This window comes from Lontra canadensis, unplaced genomic scaffold (assembly GCF_010015895.1).
Source record: "Lontra canadensis isolate GAN:19392208 unplaced genomic scaffold, GSC_riverotter_1.0 scaffold49, whole genome shotgun sequence".
In the NCBI taxonomy this organism is placed as follows: Eukaryota; Metazoa; Chordata; class Mammalia; order Carnivora; family Mustelidae; genus Lontra; species Lontra canadensis.
Genome location: NW_022631043.1, coordinates 7,251,796 through 7,270,004, shown reverse-complemented (window position 1 = coordinate 7,270,004; position 18,209 = coordinate 7,251,796). Strand labels below are relative to the sequence as shown.

The window sequence follows — 18,209 nt, the reverse complement described above, 5'->3', positions numbered from 1 at the left end:
ACTTTACTTTTAAAGCTCTTCTTTCATCCGTGTTTACCTTTGTCGTCTTTTACTCTCTCCTTGCTGCTTAGACAATCACCTGTTCTGTGAGCTTCTTGAGTTGAAATCTGAGCTATCACTTGTCATTTTTTGTTTTCTGGTCAATGGGTTTTGAGCAATAAATGTCCCTCTTACTGTTGTATCAGCTCTGCCCTGGACATTGGGGGAAGTAGCGACATGTCCTATATTTCTGTGTCTTTGATTATTGCTTGTATTATGTTCTTCTTAATCATAGGAGATATGTCTTTTTTTTTTTCTTTTAAAAGATTTTAGATACATAGGATTTTAACCCATTCTTTTGCAAACTGATTTCTAATTTTATTTCATGATCATTATGGAGCTTGTGTTGGAGAAGGTTGACTCAGAAATTTATTAGGATTTCCCCTGTGACCTAATATATCCTTCCTTGGTTGGCAGAAAAGTTGTACAGCGTTATTGAACTCTTCTCTCTACCTATTTACTTATTTTTGCTCGATCTCTCCGTTTCTTTTTTTCTTTTTTTTTTAAAGATTTTATTTATTTATTTGACAGAGAGAGATCACAAGTAGGCAGAGAGGCAGGCAGAGAGAGAGAGGGAGAAGCAAGCTCCCTGCCGAGCAGAGAGCCCGATGCAGGGCTTGATCCCAGGACCCTGAGATCATGACCTGAGCCGAAGGCAGAGGCTTAACCCACTGAGCCACCCAAGCGACCCCCGATCTCTCCGTTTCTGAGAGTCGTGTGTTTAAATCTTCAAATAAAATGACCCATTTATCTATTTGTTCCTACAAGAGTTGCTTGATATATTTTGAAACTCTATTGTTAGATTAACAGAGGCTCAGTCATTATATCTTCTTAATGTCTCATTCCTTTTGTAATATCTCTTTTGCCCCTTAGACAATTTATTTTTGCCATCAATTCCATTTGCCTCAAAATTCAACACTTGCCCTTCATTCATTTTTGCACAAAAAAGTGTTCCAACGCTTTATTTTGAAATCCTGCATTCTTTTGTCTTAAAGCTTGCAAATTTTCACTATGTGTCAAGTAGATAATACAACACCAGAATTTTTAAAATCTCTTCTCTTCATAGCAACCAGTCTGCTCTTTAAAACACATGGATGGGGGCACCTGGGTGGCTCAGTGGGTTAAAGCCTCTGCCTTCGGCTCGGGTCATGGTCTCAGGGTCCTGGGATCGAGCTCCGCATCGGGCTCTCTGCTCAACAGGGAGCCTGCTTCCCCCTCTCTCTCTCTCTGCCTGCCTCTCTGCCTACTTGTGATCTCCCTCTGTCAAATAAATAAATAAAATTCTTAAAAAAAATAAAAAAATAAAAAAAATAAAACACATGGATGAAATGATATCCTTCCCTTAATTAGGTCCTTCCATTGGCTTTGCCTTTCTCCTAGAATACACCTTAACCTCCTGACATTCCCATCCAGAACCCTGCGGGAGCCACCTCCCTCCTGACAGCCCCTGCCCCTGGCTCCAGCTCACTCAGCCCAGGCACCCTGGGCCCCTTCTGGCTCCTCCCACAGGCAGCCTTGCTCCTGTCCACAGGAATTGCCTCAGTTAACCCTACTGCCTCTGGTTTTCCTCTAGATACTTGCCTGGCTGTTTGCTGCTCACCTTTTAGGTCTCAGCCCAAATGGGAGCTGAAATGCATGCACTGGCAGGGAGGATTTTCCTAAACAGACATCGGGCTAAACGACTTCTCGCCCAGTCACACTTGGGTCCAGGAGCCTGGGTTACTTTCTGCACTACCTTCCCTGCCGTGACAAAGTTTCTTATTTATTTATAATCTCAAGCTCTGTGATATCGGAGATCTCACCTAATTTTCACTGATACAGCCCCAGCACCTGGAGCCATGTCTGGCATTTAGTAGGTGTCCAAAAAAATATGTGTAGAAATCAATTCTTGGAAAAACAGAAAGCAAAACTATCACACGTGGTCCACAGAAGTTATCTGGGTGAGGTAGAATGTTCATAGCAATCGCTAAGAAGTTGTTCTCTCCCCAATCCCGTGTGCCCAGCTTCAAGTTTGATTAGACATACTCTGAATTCACAAATTCAGTTTTCCTAAGGAAGAAAACTTCAAGGAAGAGCTGAGCGGCTAACTGGCATGGTTCTTCTTAGTGTTCCTTGTTCTCTTCTCTCTCCAGGGGCAAGTTTGTCTGAAAATTCGAAACACAAAGATGCTCCCGAGTGAGCCTCCCACCCATCTTTCCCAGAAAGCTCTCCCCACATGCTAAAGGTTAAATATTTATTAGGTATTATTTTAATCAGAAATAAATACATGATTTAGCAAAGTGTAATGCTTCCCACTTAGAAATGCCTCTGAGTGCTCCCCCAAAGTTCCCAGCACACTAGTTACAACGGAAAACAATGCATAAGACACCATACAAACATCTGGCTTTTGCAAGGTCGCCCTGCCTTGTGGTGGAAGTCAGTGTCCACAGTGTTATATTCATTTCCCACACATTGGCTGGCCCCTTGCAACGGTCTTTAGGGATTCCTGGGGGAAACCATGAATATCTTCTTGTATAAACACACCAGAGTCTGATAATACAAAGAATCACGTAAATGCATATACACATACCACCAGCACGGTGATCTCAGATCTCCGGAATGTGTGTGCTGAGCAAACATCTCCTATCAGGCAGCGAGGGGGTCGACAGGCACACCTCCCCCCTGAATCCCTCTGCAACAGTGGAAAATGAGTCTTGGGTGCCTTGGCAGCCCCCTTTTTAACAAGATCCGGATGGGCGGCATCAAGATAAATAGTTTTCCTTTTCTAGAACTTTGCTGTGCTTTCTCTTTCATCTCTTAAAATTAGTAGGCCAGAATTAAAGCCACTCTGCCTCCCTTCCTTCCTGGAGCTCAGCCGTTTTCTTCGTGTGGCTGCCAGGCCCATCTTAGAATAAAGTACTGATGATGCAGAAAAATAAATTAATCCTCTAGAACTTAATCAATTTGCAGTTTTCAAAGAAGCCAACCATCCTCTCCTACTCAATCCAGCTGCACTTAGCCTCTGTGAAGCTGCAGCTGAGACGGGAGCTCACAGGCCACCCTTGCCTGACCCAGTCCCCTTGGAGCCATGAGCTGATGTCTCCTTCTACAACCCACTTTCACAATATTTGTCTGTAGACTTCTCCCTGTCTACACCATGAGTCCTCTGCTGATCTTTCTTTCTTTCAACCTGACATGGGACTTAACACACTTAGCTCTTCAGGCAATCATGAGTGAACCACTGATGCATCATTATTGGTAAGAGTCTCAGGGTGTCAGAGAAGTTCTTTCTGCACCACAAAGTCACGGCTGGGGACACCAGGAAAGCTTGCACTGCTCCAAGGTTACCCTCACAATTTCCCATAAGCAGCCTCCCTCTCTCCCCTTTGCCTTGCCCTCTGCGGAGCAGGGAGGCTGTCTGATTGTTGTGCATGTGGCTCTGGCACCAGCAGGCCACCGGGTTCTCCGGATTCAGGGATGATAAAGAAGATTAACGCTTAGTGTCACTGAGTTCCCTTAAAAAGAAAGGAGCTGCATACCAAAGGTCTCTATGGATTGGCTAGAAAAGTTCATTGTGGGGGACGCGTTTGCAAATCTGGCCTGGCCAGGACACAGCGTTCAGTTCATCTTCTTCTCGGGCTTTTCTTGTTCAGAAGTTATCTCTGATGAGCCCAGAGTGTGACCATCTGGACGGTTCGTTGAACGGTCTTGTGCCCTTTCTTGTGAGATAATATCTTTATCTTTCCCACAAACACAATGAGCACACACACATACGCGGGGCTCTTTGGAAACGTTGCCTGATCACGTCGTGATTCAACGTTTCCTGATGTCTTGGTACTGATCAGACACTGGGGAGGGGTTCCCTTTGTCATGATGTGGACAGAGAAGATGTGAATTTGAGTCTCCAAGTGCCTTCTCATGGCTTCTGGAAGATGTGTGGTTCCCCAGGGACCAGGAAACCACGCGTTTCCACCAGATCCCTGGTGATAGTTCCAACCTTTGTTATTTTGGGTATACACGATGGTGTCTGTTCTCAGGCTAGTCTTCAAAATATGGTGGTGACGAGAAGAAGGAGCTCTTCCTCTTGCTCCCGCTGTATATCAAGGACATGCTTTTCTTCTTTCGATCAAAGGAAGTGTTGTCATCGCTGGTCAGGGACAGGTAGGAAGCAATGCTTTCCCGAAGGCCATAGCTGAAAAGGGACTCATCCACACCGAGTGGGTTCCTGGCTCCCTCGGCATCGTCTTGCAATCTGTGAGTGGGAAGAATGGGGACAGTCGGGGAAAGAAGAGAGGGACATAGAGAGAGGGAGAACCAGAAAACAGGAGAAGAAAAAAAGAAGAAGAAAAGCCAGGTTAATACTTCTCACTCTTATTGTTCTAATTCTGCTTCTTACAATTATGGCCAAGTGATCTTGGAGAAATCACTTAACCGCTCGGAATCACCATTTCCTTGAATGGCTGTAAGTTCTAACTGCAAATCTGAACGAATATTTCTTTATGACCTTTACAAGGAAGAGCAGTTTTCTTCATCTCCCAAGGCAATTTTCTGATCTCAGTGTTGAAGATAACTCGCTAGCTCCTGATTACAGATACCCTCTAAAATGCAATGACGGTGAGGCCTGAAGCTGGGTTAGGGTCTCCCAGGGGACAGAGGGATTCTGTGGGTTGCAGCATGCCCTGTTGAGCTTTCCTCAGACCAGGCTGTAGTCTGCTATGTTTACAGCTGTCAGACTCACACACTGGTTTGGGGGTGCATCCACGCAGGACACACACACACACACAAACACACACATAGACATCCCACCTGGGCACCCTCTTCCAGTCGAAGGTCTTCTGGCGCAAGGTGACGGGCGAGTCAGGGACCCTCGCTGCGGGGGTGGCTGTGCTCTGAGTTAGGCAGGGTGTGGTCAGCACACAGCACAGGCCGTCAGCCACCTCTAAGGACGGAAGCAGAAAACTGATCAGTGACTCCGGGATGCCCAAGCCAGCATGGGGTATAGGGCCTGAAGAACCATCCAGTAGGGATCCCTGGTTGTTCACAGGGGAAACTGAGGCCGAGATAGGAAAGAGGCATGGCAGTGTGGCAAGTCACAAACCCAGTTGTTTAAGACATGTTAAGTGCCCTGAATATGCACTGTGCTTAGCTTGGGGCAGGTGGAATGCGCTAAGATTGGATCCAGAATCAACTATACTGGGGTTTGGATTTCAACTATGCCCCTGACAGTGAATCCCCTTGAACCTCTCCGAGCCTCAGTTTCCTGGACGGTACACTGAGAGGACAGGCAAGTGAGAACAGCCGGCAGGAAGCTCTGCCTCTAGGGTTCACGGTCTTGCCTGGCTTCATCAAGTGCACCAGGTGCAAGGCAGGGTCCAAGTCCACCGATCAGCCCTTCTTCCTGCACTGGCGGCTGATGCACATGCAGGAAGACAGAAGGAGAGAACACAGGTGGAGGGAAGACAGGAAGGAAGAAGGAGCAAGCGCAAGCAAGCAGGAGGGCAAGAATTAAGGAAGGGGGGAGGGAGGGAGGGAGAAGAAGTAAAAACACTGCAAAAGAACAAAAGACACCAGAAAAGAAGGAAGAAGAAGACAAAGATAAAGGCAAACAAGAGAAAGTGGAAAAAGTTAAAAATGAAGATCTATCTTTCTTCTCTAGCCTGGATGCTCATGCACAGAGAGAATGAAAATTAAATAATCCATTGCTCTCCCCTCCCCTTCCCCCAAGGGTCGCTCATCTCTCCACCAGCATCAGGCTCTAGCCTCTATGCCCCGCGGTTATGGGAAAGCCTTGGTCTAGCTGTGCTCATTTATTCATTCATTTATTTATTTATTTATTTATTCATTTATTTTTAAGATTTTATTTATTTGAGAGACAGAGAGTGAGAGAACAAGAGAGCACAAGATGGGAGAGGGTCTGAGTGAGAAGCAGACCCCCTGCTGAGCAGGGAGCCCAATGCAGGGGTGGATTCTGGGACTTGGGGATCATGACCCAAGCCAAAGGCAGACACCCCACTGATTGAGCCACCCAGGTGCCCCTCAGACATTATTATAGGCCGAGGAAATCCTGTGGGGCCTCATTTAGGCTGCAGATCCTGGTGCAGGGGACAGGAAGTGGCCAAGGGTATGAAACATTGCTGACCTACAGCAGGACAGAGCCCCTGGCCGGGAGCTGATTCATCACCAGGTTTTAGGGAGTGAGTTTACCTCTGGCTGTCTCCGCCTCTCATGTTATTTAGGAGCTCTGGGTGCTCTTGCCAAGGAACAAAAGGACGTTGTGGCTGAAGAAACAAACCTAGGCTAGCAGGGTGGCAACCAATAATGCCTTGTTTCTGTCTTTCACTGTGAACTCAATATCCACCCACCCAGGCCCAAGAAACGTAGGATTGGGCCCTGAGGTTGGGGGTTCTTAACTGAATGTGTGTCTGAAATAATGCCCTGTCATGGGCTGGAAATTGAAACAACCTTTCAGGTTAGGAGATGAGGGAGAGGGAACCAGACACAGACTGAAGGGACCTGGGACAGGGGACAGTGGGCAGGGTTTGTGAGCGGTTAACCCCGACACTAAGTCAGAATCCCCACAGAGTATAAGAACCGACACTTTTAGAGCCGGACCTGAGCTAGTCCCCCAGGCTTCAACTCAGCGTGCCCCGGGCAGGTCTGAGCAGCGGTGTTGTTACACCCACTCAGGGAAGGAGGAACCCTGGGCTCCAGTCACTTGTTCAAGGTCACAGAAATGTGACCCAAACCTGCTTCATTGACTCAGAACAAGACACTTGTTTCAAAGACGACTCATTACCTCTGAAATGGGGGAGAGCGAGGTCCTATCTGCCTGTGGGGTCTGGACACACTCCCTTCAGTCTCTCCACTCCGTAGAATTTTCTGGAATGCTCATTCCTCTCATTCGCCTGGCTTCCCAACCACTCCACATCCAGGCTATCTGTGGGACTTGTGTCCCATCCCCTCTGTCTTCTCAGTCACCACCATGCACAGGACAATTTAGGGGCAAGACCTTTACACTCATAGTTTTGTGTTTGGTCCTAACAACAGTCTCCTAAGAGGCATGCAGACTGACGTCCCCATTTTAGAAATGAAGAAACTGAGGCTCCAGGCTGTTAATGAATTTTCCCAAGGCACCAGGTAAATATAAGCCACCCGAAATACTAAGATGTCTGTACAAAACCCTTAGCACACAATTTTTCTGATTCTGAGGTTCTGGGTAGAATCTGGAGGAATGTTTTTTCCCTTCGGGGTCCCTAGGGGCACAGGAAGCCACTGACACAGCGGCCAGGGTCATATTTCTGGAAGACACTGCTCCTGCACTGGGGCAAGCCACTTGGCTACTCTTAGCCTGGATGCCTCATGGGTCTCCCAGTCTGTACAGTGTTTGCTGGGGCAGCAACCTTTTCATGTTTGCTTTTGTCTATGCAAAACTTATGGTCTCCCCACCTCTCCGATGATTGTTATTAAAAGCCAAGTACCACAACCAACCTTTACTCATAATCAGTAAAAGTTGACTATCTCCAGGACTCCCTTCCTCTTTCATTTTTAGCTAAGCTGCTAGGTTTTCAGGTATCAAAGAAGTAACCTTTGGTTATCACTTACTTTGCATCTGCCCCATTCCGTAATTACATTACGTTAGGGTACACGTTACATGAGCAATCCAGTCATTGCAACCACGCCAAGGGGTTGTTCTCGTCCACCTTCCACGAACAGGGCGCTGCGGCTCTCAGAGATAGGAGTCTTTTCCCAAGGTCTCACAGAGCCCAGATTCGAGCTTGAGCCTCTGTCTCCTAAGAAGCCATTCCTCCTCCACGCCCTCCCTTTCTTTTCACTGGCCCAGTGTGATAACCCAGGGCCTGTGGGCTCCTTTCACCTTGAAATACCCTTCAAGACCCCACATGCTTTAGAATGTTAGCAAAGATACCCAGGGCTACGAGGTCCAGAACCAGGAGTGGGAAGACACGTACACCATGGAGCAACTTCTTTCCCCCTCCTGCCAGTAGCAGGAGAAGGGAGGAGGAAGGAGGAGTCCTGGTTGGGGGGACAGAGGCCAATGTGAGAAGGAGCCCACTTTTATGCGTCTGGCCCTCCCTTCAGCACTTTCCTGGCACTACCCAGCAGATTCTTCACGCACCCCAAGGCACAAAGGCAAACAACGAGCCTAGGGTTGCCCAGAAGATGTGGGATGTGAATGCCGAGGTTCCAGAGCCAGCTTTTTACTATGTCTCCCTTTCACCTGGGGTAAGATGTCACCTCCTGACCTGGCATTCAGGCCTGACACTGTCTAACTGTGATCTCCTCTTCTGACTCTATCCTTCCCTGTCACCTCCATCAAATCCCACCCCACTGCTGCCATCTCGGAGGGTGCTCCCCATCCTGGCCAGCGTAGAACACTGGGCCCTCCTTCCTGGGCCCGGGGAAACATGTCCAAACAAACAAAGTGCAGCCCTGGTCTTAAGAGCTTGTTGGAAAAGCCAGACTAGGACACAGCTCACTGGGTCATGAGGCAAAGAGACCCCATTCTAGGGAAAAGCCGGCATGCATGGGAGCCGAGAACCCAGGCAGTCAATCCTGACTCCTAATGCAGATCAAGGAGGTGGCTTCCTGTTGCTTTGCCAGGCAGGAGAGGACATGAGTGGCATTTCACAACAAAGTCTCAGGGGTCCATAAACATGTGGTGCACTTAAGGAAGTGCCAACTGTTTGTGGCTGCAAATAGTGGACCATCCTATTTCTTCCCATGTGCAGGCAGAAAGAGAGTGAGCTTGAGATGAGCTGAGTTTTACCTACTTACGCAGCCTTCGCAGGCAGCCTGTTTTAGCTTGAAATCTGTAGTCTGCATTCACAAGAAAAGAGCAGATGAAGGGAGCAGGGTGAGAGCCAAGTCAGCCACCTGGCGTGTATCGGGGACCCGTGCCCATCCTAGACACAGGCACTGCGGGACAGTTAGCCAAGAGACGCTTCATTGCTCTGCCACCGTGGGGTGCTTCTTACCGGAATAGTGATTCACCAGGTCCTCCAGGCACTGGAAGGTGAGCCTCGGGGAGATGTAATACCAGTTGTTCGGCAGGCGGAAGATGCGGTAATGCTTCACCTGCCTGTGTCTCACCGAGAGGGAATAAAAACCTGTGGGAGATGGAGGACGGGTCAGAGGCGTCCCACAGGGCTCAGCCGGCCATCTGGAGAACCCACAAGGTGGAGAGACTTCCTCAGCCTTGGGATGCAACCAGAACACCCAGACGTGCACTCCCGCATTTGGAGGAGCGGCCCCTAGGACCCCACCTTCGGGGACTACACTCCCTCTGCTGAGACCCCACGAGCGTGCTCCTCTAGTGGCCCTGACCCGCTGGCCACATGGATTTTCAAGTGCACCTGCTTAGTCTTTGCTCTGTGAGCTTACCGTTCTGGGTAAGCTATCCTTGTCTGGATAGCCACCACGTCCTGGTCCCTACACCCTCTTGGTTATGCCTTATGCTTAGTTTTCTCAGAAATGTGGAGAAAGTGTCAGCTAAGACTTTTTCTGGGTATCCCCAAGAAACATGTCAAATATGCCGTTTCTCCTTAAGTGCCATAAAGGTAGGGATGAAGTGGGGGGTAGGAAGAGCAGAACTTTGGACAAGCGCCTTCCCCTCTCCTAGCCTCGATTTCCCTAATTGGAAAGTGGGAGACTTGGACCTAGGTCCCTTCTGCTCTGTCCTTTGGGTTCCAGGAGTGAAAACACTCAACAGACGGTGAGAGGAGTAGGACATTAGCTTTTACTGAGTCTCTTCAGTCCCCATGGGCTGCTCAGGGGCTAAGCTACTTCCCAGTGCTATCCCCAGATATGTTATAGCTGCAGAAACGAGGCTCAGAGCCCCTGAGCACTATGGCTGAAGGCTTGGAGCTCGGGATCTGACCCTCGTCCTGATGGCATTCGACCTTTGCCCCAAGTCTGCCCTCTGAAGACCATCACGCATCCTCCTGTCACAGTGACAGGAACGGGAAGTCTGGTGAGCAGCTCAAAGGTGGCAGGTGGAAAATTGTCAGAACTTTGCTTACCCAAGGGAGCAGAGCCCGCCACCCACCATCCCATCCCCAGCCCCACCCCAGCCCCACCCTGCCCCCAGCCCCAGGCTTGGCCACAGATCTGACAGCAGCTTTAATTTTAGATCAGCTCTGGCATCTCAAGCTGGGTTCTTCCCCCTCTTGGCCATGCCAGCTTCGAAGTTCTGTCTGAGTCTGGGTCTCCCACCTCTGGGAGGATGTGCCCAGGAAATGTGACCTTTGCTTTGATCTGGTTCCCCCCTAGCACCTTTGAGCTTTTGTGAGAAAAGTTGTTCTTGAATTTTGTTTACCATAGAGAGATGGTCCCTGCTTCTCCACAGTAAGGCCGTTGCTCATTTTGGTGAAGGGCTCCGGCTCTGCAATGCACTGGCCCTCAGTAGGTGTGTGGGAGACAGTCTCAGGTACATTTTCTCTCCTTTGATACCGAGGCTACGAGAAGCAGCCAAGAACCTGAACGTATCTTCTGTTTTTCACATGGTGTTACTCTTAGTCAGCCTGGGAAAGCCCGAGCTGCTATCTCGCTCCTGTGAGTTCAAGTGCTTACCACATCCCAGGTACTATGTGAAGCCCCTTCTGAGCGTCAGTCCCACGTTCTAGGAGAGGGTGCCTGGGCTCAGTGAGACAGATGTCTTCTCAGTAGTGCAAACAGCCAAAACTAGAACTCAGAGCCCTTGCTCTGAACCATGACACAGAGCCCGGATCTTTGGTTTTCACTGAATTACTTTCCCTGGCTCTGGGCCTCTAGCTTCCAAGCTGGCCTCTCTGGGGGTGTGGGGGCTATAGGGATCTTACCAGATCGGATGGGTTTGCATGTGTGGGAGGAGGCAAAATGAGCCATGTCATGAGTCAGCCCCAAACCTCCCTGCTCCTCTCAGCCCTGGCATGGAAAGGCGAGTCGGAGGCCACTCACCTTTCTTCGTCTCACTCTCTCGGATCATGAAGGAGCCCATCTTCGTGTCTGGCAGCTGGAGCAGCTCCTCTGCCTTGTCTCTGCCCAGCCCTTCAAACAGCCAGCTGGGAAGGAGAAGGGAGGCATGAGTATCCTGAGCACACCCTCCTTCTAGCTGCACAGCCAACTAGAAAGACTTCAGAGAGGACACTTGCCCTCTCTGGGCTCCACGCACCCCCTCCCCTTTGAACATGTGATCACAAGCTAACAACAACAACAAAAAAAGCAAGCGGTGCTGAGATTCAGAACAAGGTCCAGTTCGTATAAAACTGTTGGGATTAAAAAGGAGTGGGCAATTGGCCTTTCCTTCCTTCCTTCCTTCCTCCCATCCTTCCTTCCTTCCTTGTTTCCTTCCTTCTTTAAATCTTTCAGATAAAATTCCCGAGTGCCTACTGCATGAGGCCACAAAGTTGCATAAAACATCTTTTTCATCTTGCTCTCAAATGCCAGCCGGACCGTGCCCATTCTGTATTATATGACATAGAAGCATTCTAAACCATGATAAGGTGCCTGTTTGGCATTTTGTTCAAGGTCTCTGCCTTGTATTCTAACCACCCCACTGCTCCCTCACCACCCCATGAAGACAGCGACTATGTCTGTCTGTCTCGGTTTCGTCTTTGTGTCCACAGTATCAAGCCTGGTGTGTATTTGTGAATGACTAAATGGGCATAAGAAAGACATGGTGATGCATAATTCCACCAACCTAACAAGCCCCTCTTTGCATTAATTATATTTCCCTCCTGTCTTCTCTTGTTCAACGTATTTTAAACAAAGTTGCATTGCACGATGCATTGACATGTGTTTCTTGCTTTTTTTTTTCACTTAACCATAAAAAAAGAAAAAGAAAAAAAAAAGCAGTTGTAATAGTGTGGTCCAGCTTTCCAACAGAATGTACACCTTCCATATGACAGCCAACACTCTTGAATACGCCTTTGAAAGCAGCTCCGTGCACAAAGGAATCTATGTTCTAAGGAAATGGATGCTTTCTCATTTTGCAAAGCAGCCCCCGGCCAGATCCCAGCATGGAAGAAAATGCTTTGTTAGCACTTGGCTGGGGTGTATTCAGAAGCAATTATACTTCATTTTAAACAGTCTCCGTATTTTAGGGGTTGAACCTTGGCTTCTAATCCATGGGTCTGAACTAGTGCACACTGTGACAAATACTAACGCTTTGTCCCATTGCATCCTTCTGCATCCCCCAAGGCACGTAAGCGAGTCCTTTTGGCACTGTGGCTGTGAGACAGTGATAAGACCATAGATTTATAATGGGATACTGTTTATTTATTTACTGGCCTCCAAGAGCGCTTTTGTTATTAAGATCGTGATTCGGCCTAATATTTTAACTACCCTCTTAGTTCTGCACAACATCTGCATATTAATTATCTTAGTGTCTGTGACAAATTTTCATTCTCCCCAATCCTTCTAGGGAATTCCACTCATAAACACGAATTCAAGAAAAACAGTAGAGACAGCCATGCATGAATATGAATTATGAGCATCATGCATATTATGGGCATTGAAGTTAGATCCTCACAGACACCCCCGAGACAGGTAGTCTTGTCTCCCTTTCACTGATGAGGATACTGAGGGTCAGAGTGAATAAGTAATGTTCTCAAGTTACAGCATGTCAGCAAATGGTAAAGTTAGACTTGCAGCGCATTTTTCTTGGACCTCGAATTCCATAGCCGTTCTCCTGCACCGCCTCTCTTCCTGGTCGACATTTGAAAGACACCTACTAGACTGGAAGCTTCAGTGGGCTGTGATTACATCCACTCCTCCAGGCTCCCCACCACCAAGCCGTGGCCAGCACGCAGCCCCACACCTTCAACATGAAAGTGTTGATGCATGTTTGCTAAGTGAATGCATTGGTCAGTGACACGCAGCTGACTTGGAAGAGTTATGTGACCGACACCTCTTTCAGACCACGGCTGTCACAGCCACTCTTGTCCCACCACCTCTGTTCCCCTTCATCATCCTTGGCTCAGAAATGGCTTTTGGTATTCATAATCATAATCCGTGCATTGCAATTAAATGCAGAGAGTTACGTTCTGCAAAATAAGCAGGCAGTTATCTCTGTGACAGCAGGTGTGAGTGTGTAAAGAGGTTATTTCTAGAACCCCCCAAATAAAAAAATATGCTTTTCTTTCTTCCTTCTTGAATGCCGAGGTCTGCCTTGGCAAACCCCCTCATGGGGGGCTCCTACCATGGAGCTCAATGAGCCAAGCTATGTGTATTCCAGCTCAGAGTACTGGTCTCCAAAGCACCCACAGTCCGCACACCCTCAGAGGAAGGCAGTGTGCTTGTCTACTCCTCTGCCATGCCTTATTCTTTCAAATTTCTTTTTTTCTGCCTGACTTCTCCATTTGTCAAGTTGGGTACTTAAGTGTTTGGGGCAGTCAGTGTTCTCTGTGTTCTGGATAGGATTTGATAAGAATCTGGCTAAGATGTTCCGAGCGCTTACTCTAATGCCTGGCATCGTTCCAAGAACTATTCGTGTGTTACCTCATCTCATTGTCCTCACAGCCCTGTACTTTGGTCTTACTATCTATCATCGCCCCTGTCGTTCTGTATTGTGAACTCTGCCTGACAGATAAAGAAAGGAAGCTGAGGCAGAGCTGTTGAGGAACTTGACCACTGCCGCACGGCCTGCAGGGGACAGAGGCAAGATTGCAACCAAGACAGGCTCACTTTTAGCAGCTGTGCCCCTTTAATCACAGTTGATGACCGCTTATTGCTACATGCCAGGAATGCAGCATTGGACGGGAAGGTCCAGCTCTCTTATCTTTCTGTTGGGGAAACCAGGTTTCAGATAGGGCAAGGGTTCTTCAAGGTGACACCCTTCCTTACGGACTGAGCAAAAGAGCGACTGTCTTGAAAGTTCCTTCCCACTGTGTCACGCTGGGATCCCTCTGTGTGTGCTCACGTGTCAGTAGCGTCAATATCATACTTCACAGGTGCCATTTCAGAAGTGTACTCACCCGTGGTAAACTCTGGCCACACATATTCCAGGGATGTAACTCTCTCGGCCAGTGCTAAGGGAAATGGCTTTCCACCAGCCCCCTTCGCTGGAAGAACAAGAACAGATAGGGAGGGTGGTTGGGGGAGTGGCAAACCGAACCCATGAACAGAACAATCAGATTTAACCCGGGGCACGAGGGGCCGTTTCTTTTTCCAACCCACCATTGGCCACATTTCCCCATATAAAACTACAGTTTTTAAGTATAGTTCTCATTGCAGGATAACCGGAGCCCTTCCCATGTAGCTGGCACTGGCCATCTTTTGGGGATCCACAGAGAATGTGACAGAATTGGAGAGTTTTTAAAACCAAATGTTTACTGTGCAAAATTGCACCTGGCAATATAACCAAGATAGTTTTTCTTCATCAGTGAGAATCTAAATAAAAGGGGCTGAGAGCCCCTTGTTTGTTCTATAGCCCATTTTGTGTCATAGAGAGGTGGCAGATGGAAGGCAATACTTTGTTTATCATCAGAAGCTTTCTCAAACCCCTGGGTCCTCCTGCCTGAGCCACCACCACATTGGTCTATAATATCAACACTGCATGGGTCGAAGATGAGACCAGCGTGAGAAGCAGAATTTGGACCATAAAGGGTCTTAAAAGCCAAGTTAAGGAATTTAAATTTAACCCACCAGGCAATGGGGAGCCACTGAAGATTGTAGACCACTGGTAGTATTAAGATTTAAGCCCAGGATCTATTGTATGGACCAAATTTCTTACCTGACAATAGGACCAGAGCCCAAGTGGAGTTGGACAACTATAGCTAAAATCTAATGATTCCTACTCAATTCAAGTTCACCCTTTTGAAAGGACTATGAAACATTTGGAAAGGGACTCACTCAGAAATCACTCGTAGTTTCTCCCCTCGACGGAATATGGGGGGGCTGATGTCAGGAGATGGGTAATCACTCAGCACCGCCAGGAAGTCACTGTCCAGTCCTGGGGAAACAAACGCAAGGCATGTTCTCTTTCACAGGGAACTGAAAGGCAACTGACCCCGGGGAGAGGAGGGTCATGATCAGTCCCTCCCGCGGACTTCTTAGCTGGAGACACATGACTTGCTTTAGAACAGCAGTTTATAGCAGACCCTCCTCTGCTCAGGATGGTGACACAGGGAGATCAAAGGAACCCCAAGGTTGGTGAACTCCTTCTATTTGAAGCCCGCCTTTGCCCTGACATTCTCCGCTGAGAAGTGGGGATCCTGAGGTCCTTGAGCTGAAGTCACAAGATCTGGCTTCGAGGTTTGCCTCTGTGTCTACTGATCCCTGTAATCTTGGGCAAGTCCCCAAATGTCTAGTAGCCTCAACTTCCCCATCTTTAAAGTGGGGCTAACACTACCTCACTGCAGGGTCCATATGGAGATGAGATGAAAGTATGCTGCAGTGCCCTATGAATGATAAGGGGCCATAAAAGCATCTTTTATTATTATACTCCCTGGGGCTTGTGAGTCCCCATCTGTCACCTACTGGGATAGGGGTATCACGGTTGGGCTACATGAGTTCTGAGAATACACGAGGACTCAAAGACTGTAATTCTGAAACTCCACAAAGCACTTCTTCCTTGTAGAATATGAGGCCCTGCACCGTGGGTCTATTCAATAGGGACTTTGGGGTGGAAGTAGGAGAAAAAGTAACTACTTTTCATCATATGTACATTGAAAGGAATTCTGGTGACGTTTTGGAAAAAGAAAGCATGCTGTCCGGTTTATGTGATCCGGTTATGTCAGCTAGAGAAGGAGTGATCACATGTGAATTCACTTTTTGGCACTAAGCAAAATCCTGTTTTATCTGGCCTTAGCAGTTTGCTGGAACTTGGGTACATTAGATGCAGGGTAATATTGGGGTATAGTTTTGGGGAAATAATATACTTTATGAGTGGGCCAATTCTGTATCTATTTGCTATGACATTGGGTTTACCCTCTATCTGCTGACTGGGCATCTGAACTCAGAATTCTGGGTGACTTTCCATGTATTCATTCACTCAGCAGTTGTTCCCTGAGCACCTACACTGGGCCAAACATGGTGAACAAAGCAAGCCAAGTCTCTATGCTCCAATGGAGCTCACATTCTAGAGAATCCATAAATAACCATGGGAGGGGTCATCACCTGCCCTCTTCACCCCAGGAAAACCAGGAGAAATCCCAGCACTTCGATATGGCAGGTTTGCTGGCCCAAACTGTCCACTTTCTGGGATCCAGACACCCCCGTGCTGGGACTTCTAGACCCCACCCCCTTACAACTCCTATATCTGGGACTCTGTGACTCACCAGTGCCCAGACAGAGGAAACCCAAAGACAGCTTTAGTAGTAACATGCATCAGAATGAATCAGAAGCCACTTGTCACCATGGAACAGCACATTCAGAGATATTCTTCATTTGGGGAAGCTGAGCCACAGACAATAAAGCAGATAAAAGCAAGTATTGTCAGGCATGAAATGGAAACCAAAAGTGATTTGTGCTGGCTGCAGTCACTGAAAGGAGTCAGGCCTGGCCAGGGAACAATTGACCCAGTGGTGGTTCCCTGGAGCCTGCAGGGACACCTCCCTCCCATTCTGCGTTGCTGGATTAAAAAGAAAAAAAAAAAAAAAAAAAAAAAAAAAAAGATTCTTTCCTCCTGTAGCCCAGACCCCAGCCCAACAGTAGGAGGCAGAGCTGCCATCGGGCTAGAAGCCAGCAGTCCAGAGTTCTGATAAAGGGTGTATCCAGATTTTGTGAGGCATGAAGCTCATGCAAATTTGGAACTCCTCTTTAAGAAAAAGGACAAAAAAGAAATTGCAAATACAAAACCGGGTGCAGTCCCTAGGAAGCTGTGGTTCCCATGAAGGGGGGGGGAGGGGGCGTTAACACAGAGGATTTGGTCAGCTTCCCAGTAAAGTGGCCCCGATTCTGAGCTTGATTTTGCACTCTGAGTGCACTGCATCCTGCCCCTCTGGGGCCTGCGTTAAATCTGGAAAACGAGGGGTTGGAAGACACTTTTGTGATGGAAATCTGGGCTAATGGCCCCAAATATGAAGGAGCCGCTTATTAATATGGTCTCCACTGCTCAGGAACAGTGTGACAAGCTGTCATGTTTTCAATTTGCCAGGATGCCCCACCTTCAGAGCACGGACAGGTTGTTCCCTCTATCAGGATAGCACCTGCTCTCCCCTTTCTCATCCCTCCCATCCCTCTGGGAGGTTTGTCTGGTGCTCCTGCTTTATGCCCCACCTGGGGCTCTCGGCTTTTCCTTTGAAGCGATTTCCCAGGTTGTATTCTGGAGTTTGCAAGATGTGGGGAGAATGAGTGTGAACTCCATAAGGAGTTGTCCTCCAGCCCTCCTCCTGCACCTGCTTTCCCATTTCAGATGCTCAGGGCAGATTTGTGGAATGAAACCAGGGAGACATCTCTGTGCTACTGGGCTCCTCCTGTCGTGCTGCCTAAAGCAGTCCAAGGGAAGGAAACCTGATCTGTGGTAGCAGCATGGTGGGCGGTCTTCACAGAACCAGCTCCTTGTGAAAAACAAGGCTAGAGGAGAGGCTCAGCTATCTGCAGCCATCACAGAACCTTGAAATAGACCTGGTATCTCTGTGGGGGTTGGGGCTTTGATGTCTTATTCACCATGAAGACTCAGAAACAGAGCAACTGCCTTTCCTTACTTTAAAAACAGAAACAAAAACACGATCCCATTATCAAAACAATTGTTTCAATAGTGGAAAGAGGCTTCAGGGGCTGGAGAGTTTCAATTTCACAATAACAGCATGGAGCTTCCTGTGGAATTTCCATAATAATGATGTTTTTATAGCTATAAAACACTTCCATGTCACTGAGAAAGCCTCACGGTGGGGCTTTTGCTTAAAAATGATGGCCTTGGTGTGGTCCTTTGCAAGGGATTCCAGGCCCACCCCTGCACCCGTCTCGCCAGGCCCCTATGGTAGAGTTCCTTTCCAAAGCAGGAAAGTCAGGTTCACTCATGGAGCTCAAGCACACTGTCAGGTCCTCCTGGAGCCCTGGGTTCTGGGGAGAGCTGAGAATTTAATCAGATAAATGACGTTCTTGGGAAGAGGCACAGAGGGGGTTATCATGGATTTAAGATAAGGAAACAAAGCGGGTGAAGAAGTGTGCCGTGCACAGGCGAGAAATCCAGAGAGGATTTTCAGAAGAGAGAATGGGCTTTGGAATCAATCAGACCTGGCTTCAATTCCACC

The 18,209-nt window shown here is 48.1% G+C and overlaps 2 protein-coding genes across 6 annotated transcripts in view; one reads left to right on the top strand and one right to left on the bottom strand.

Annotated features, from left to right (window-relative positions):
- The window catches only part of TG (thyroglobulin), a 236,675-nt gene that overhangs the window by 145,343 nt on the left and 73,123 nt on the right, over positions 1-18,209 (top strand). The window lies entirely within an intron of this gene.
- SLA (Src like adaptor) overlaps positions 3,325-18,209 on the bottom strand; it is a 31,945-nt gene continuing 17,060 nt past the window's right edge. For 3 of the 5 annotated variants that reach the window (XM_032873497.1, XM_032873496.1, XM_032873498.1), the window contains 6 exons: positions 14,866-14,965; positions 13,989-14,075; positions 10,972-11,075; positions 9,012-9,143; positions 4,825-4,957; positions 3,325-4,270 (listed from right to left, as the gene is read on the bottom strand). In XM_032873497.1, coding sequence (XP_032729388.1) covers positions 4,057-4,270; positions 4,825-4,957; positions 9,012-9,143; positions 10,972-11,075; positions 13,989-14,075; positions 14,866-14,965 — 770 coding nt within the window. In that variant the 3' untranslated portion in view covers positions 3,325-4,056. Of the gene's footprint in view, positions 4,271-4,824; positions 4,958-9,011; positions 9,144-10,971; positions 11,076-13,988; positions 14,076-14,865; positions 14,966-16,292; positions 16,387-18,209 lie in introns of those variants that run through there. The other 2 variants (XM_032873499.1, XM_032873500.1) reach the window with 2 other exon arrangements.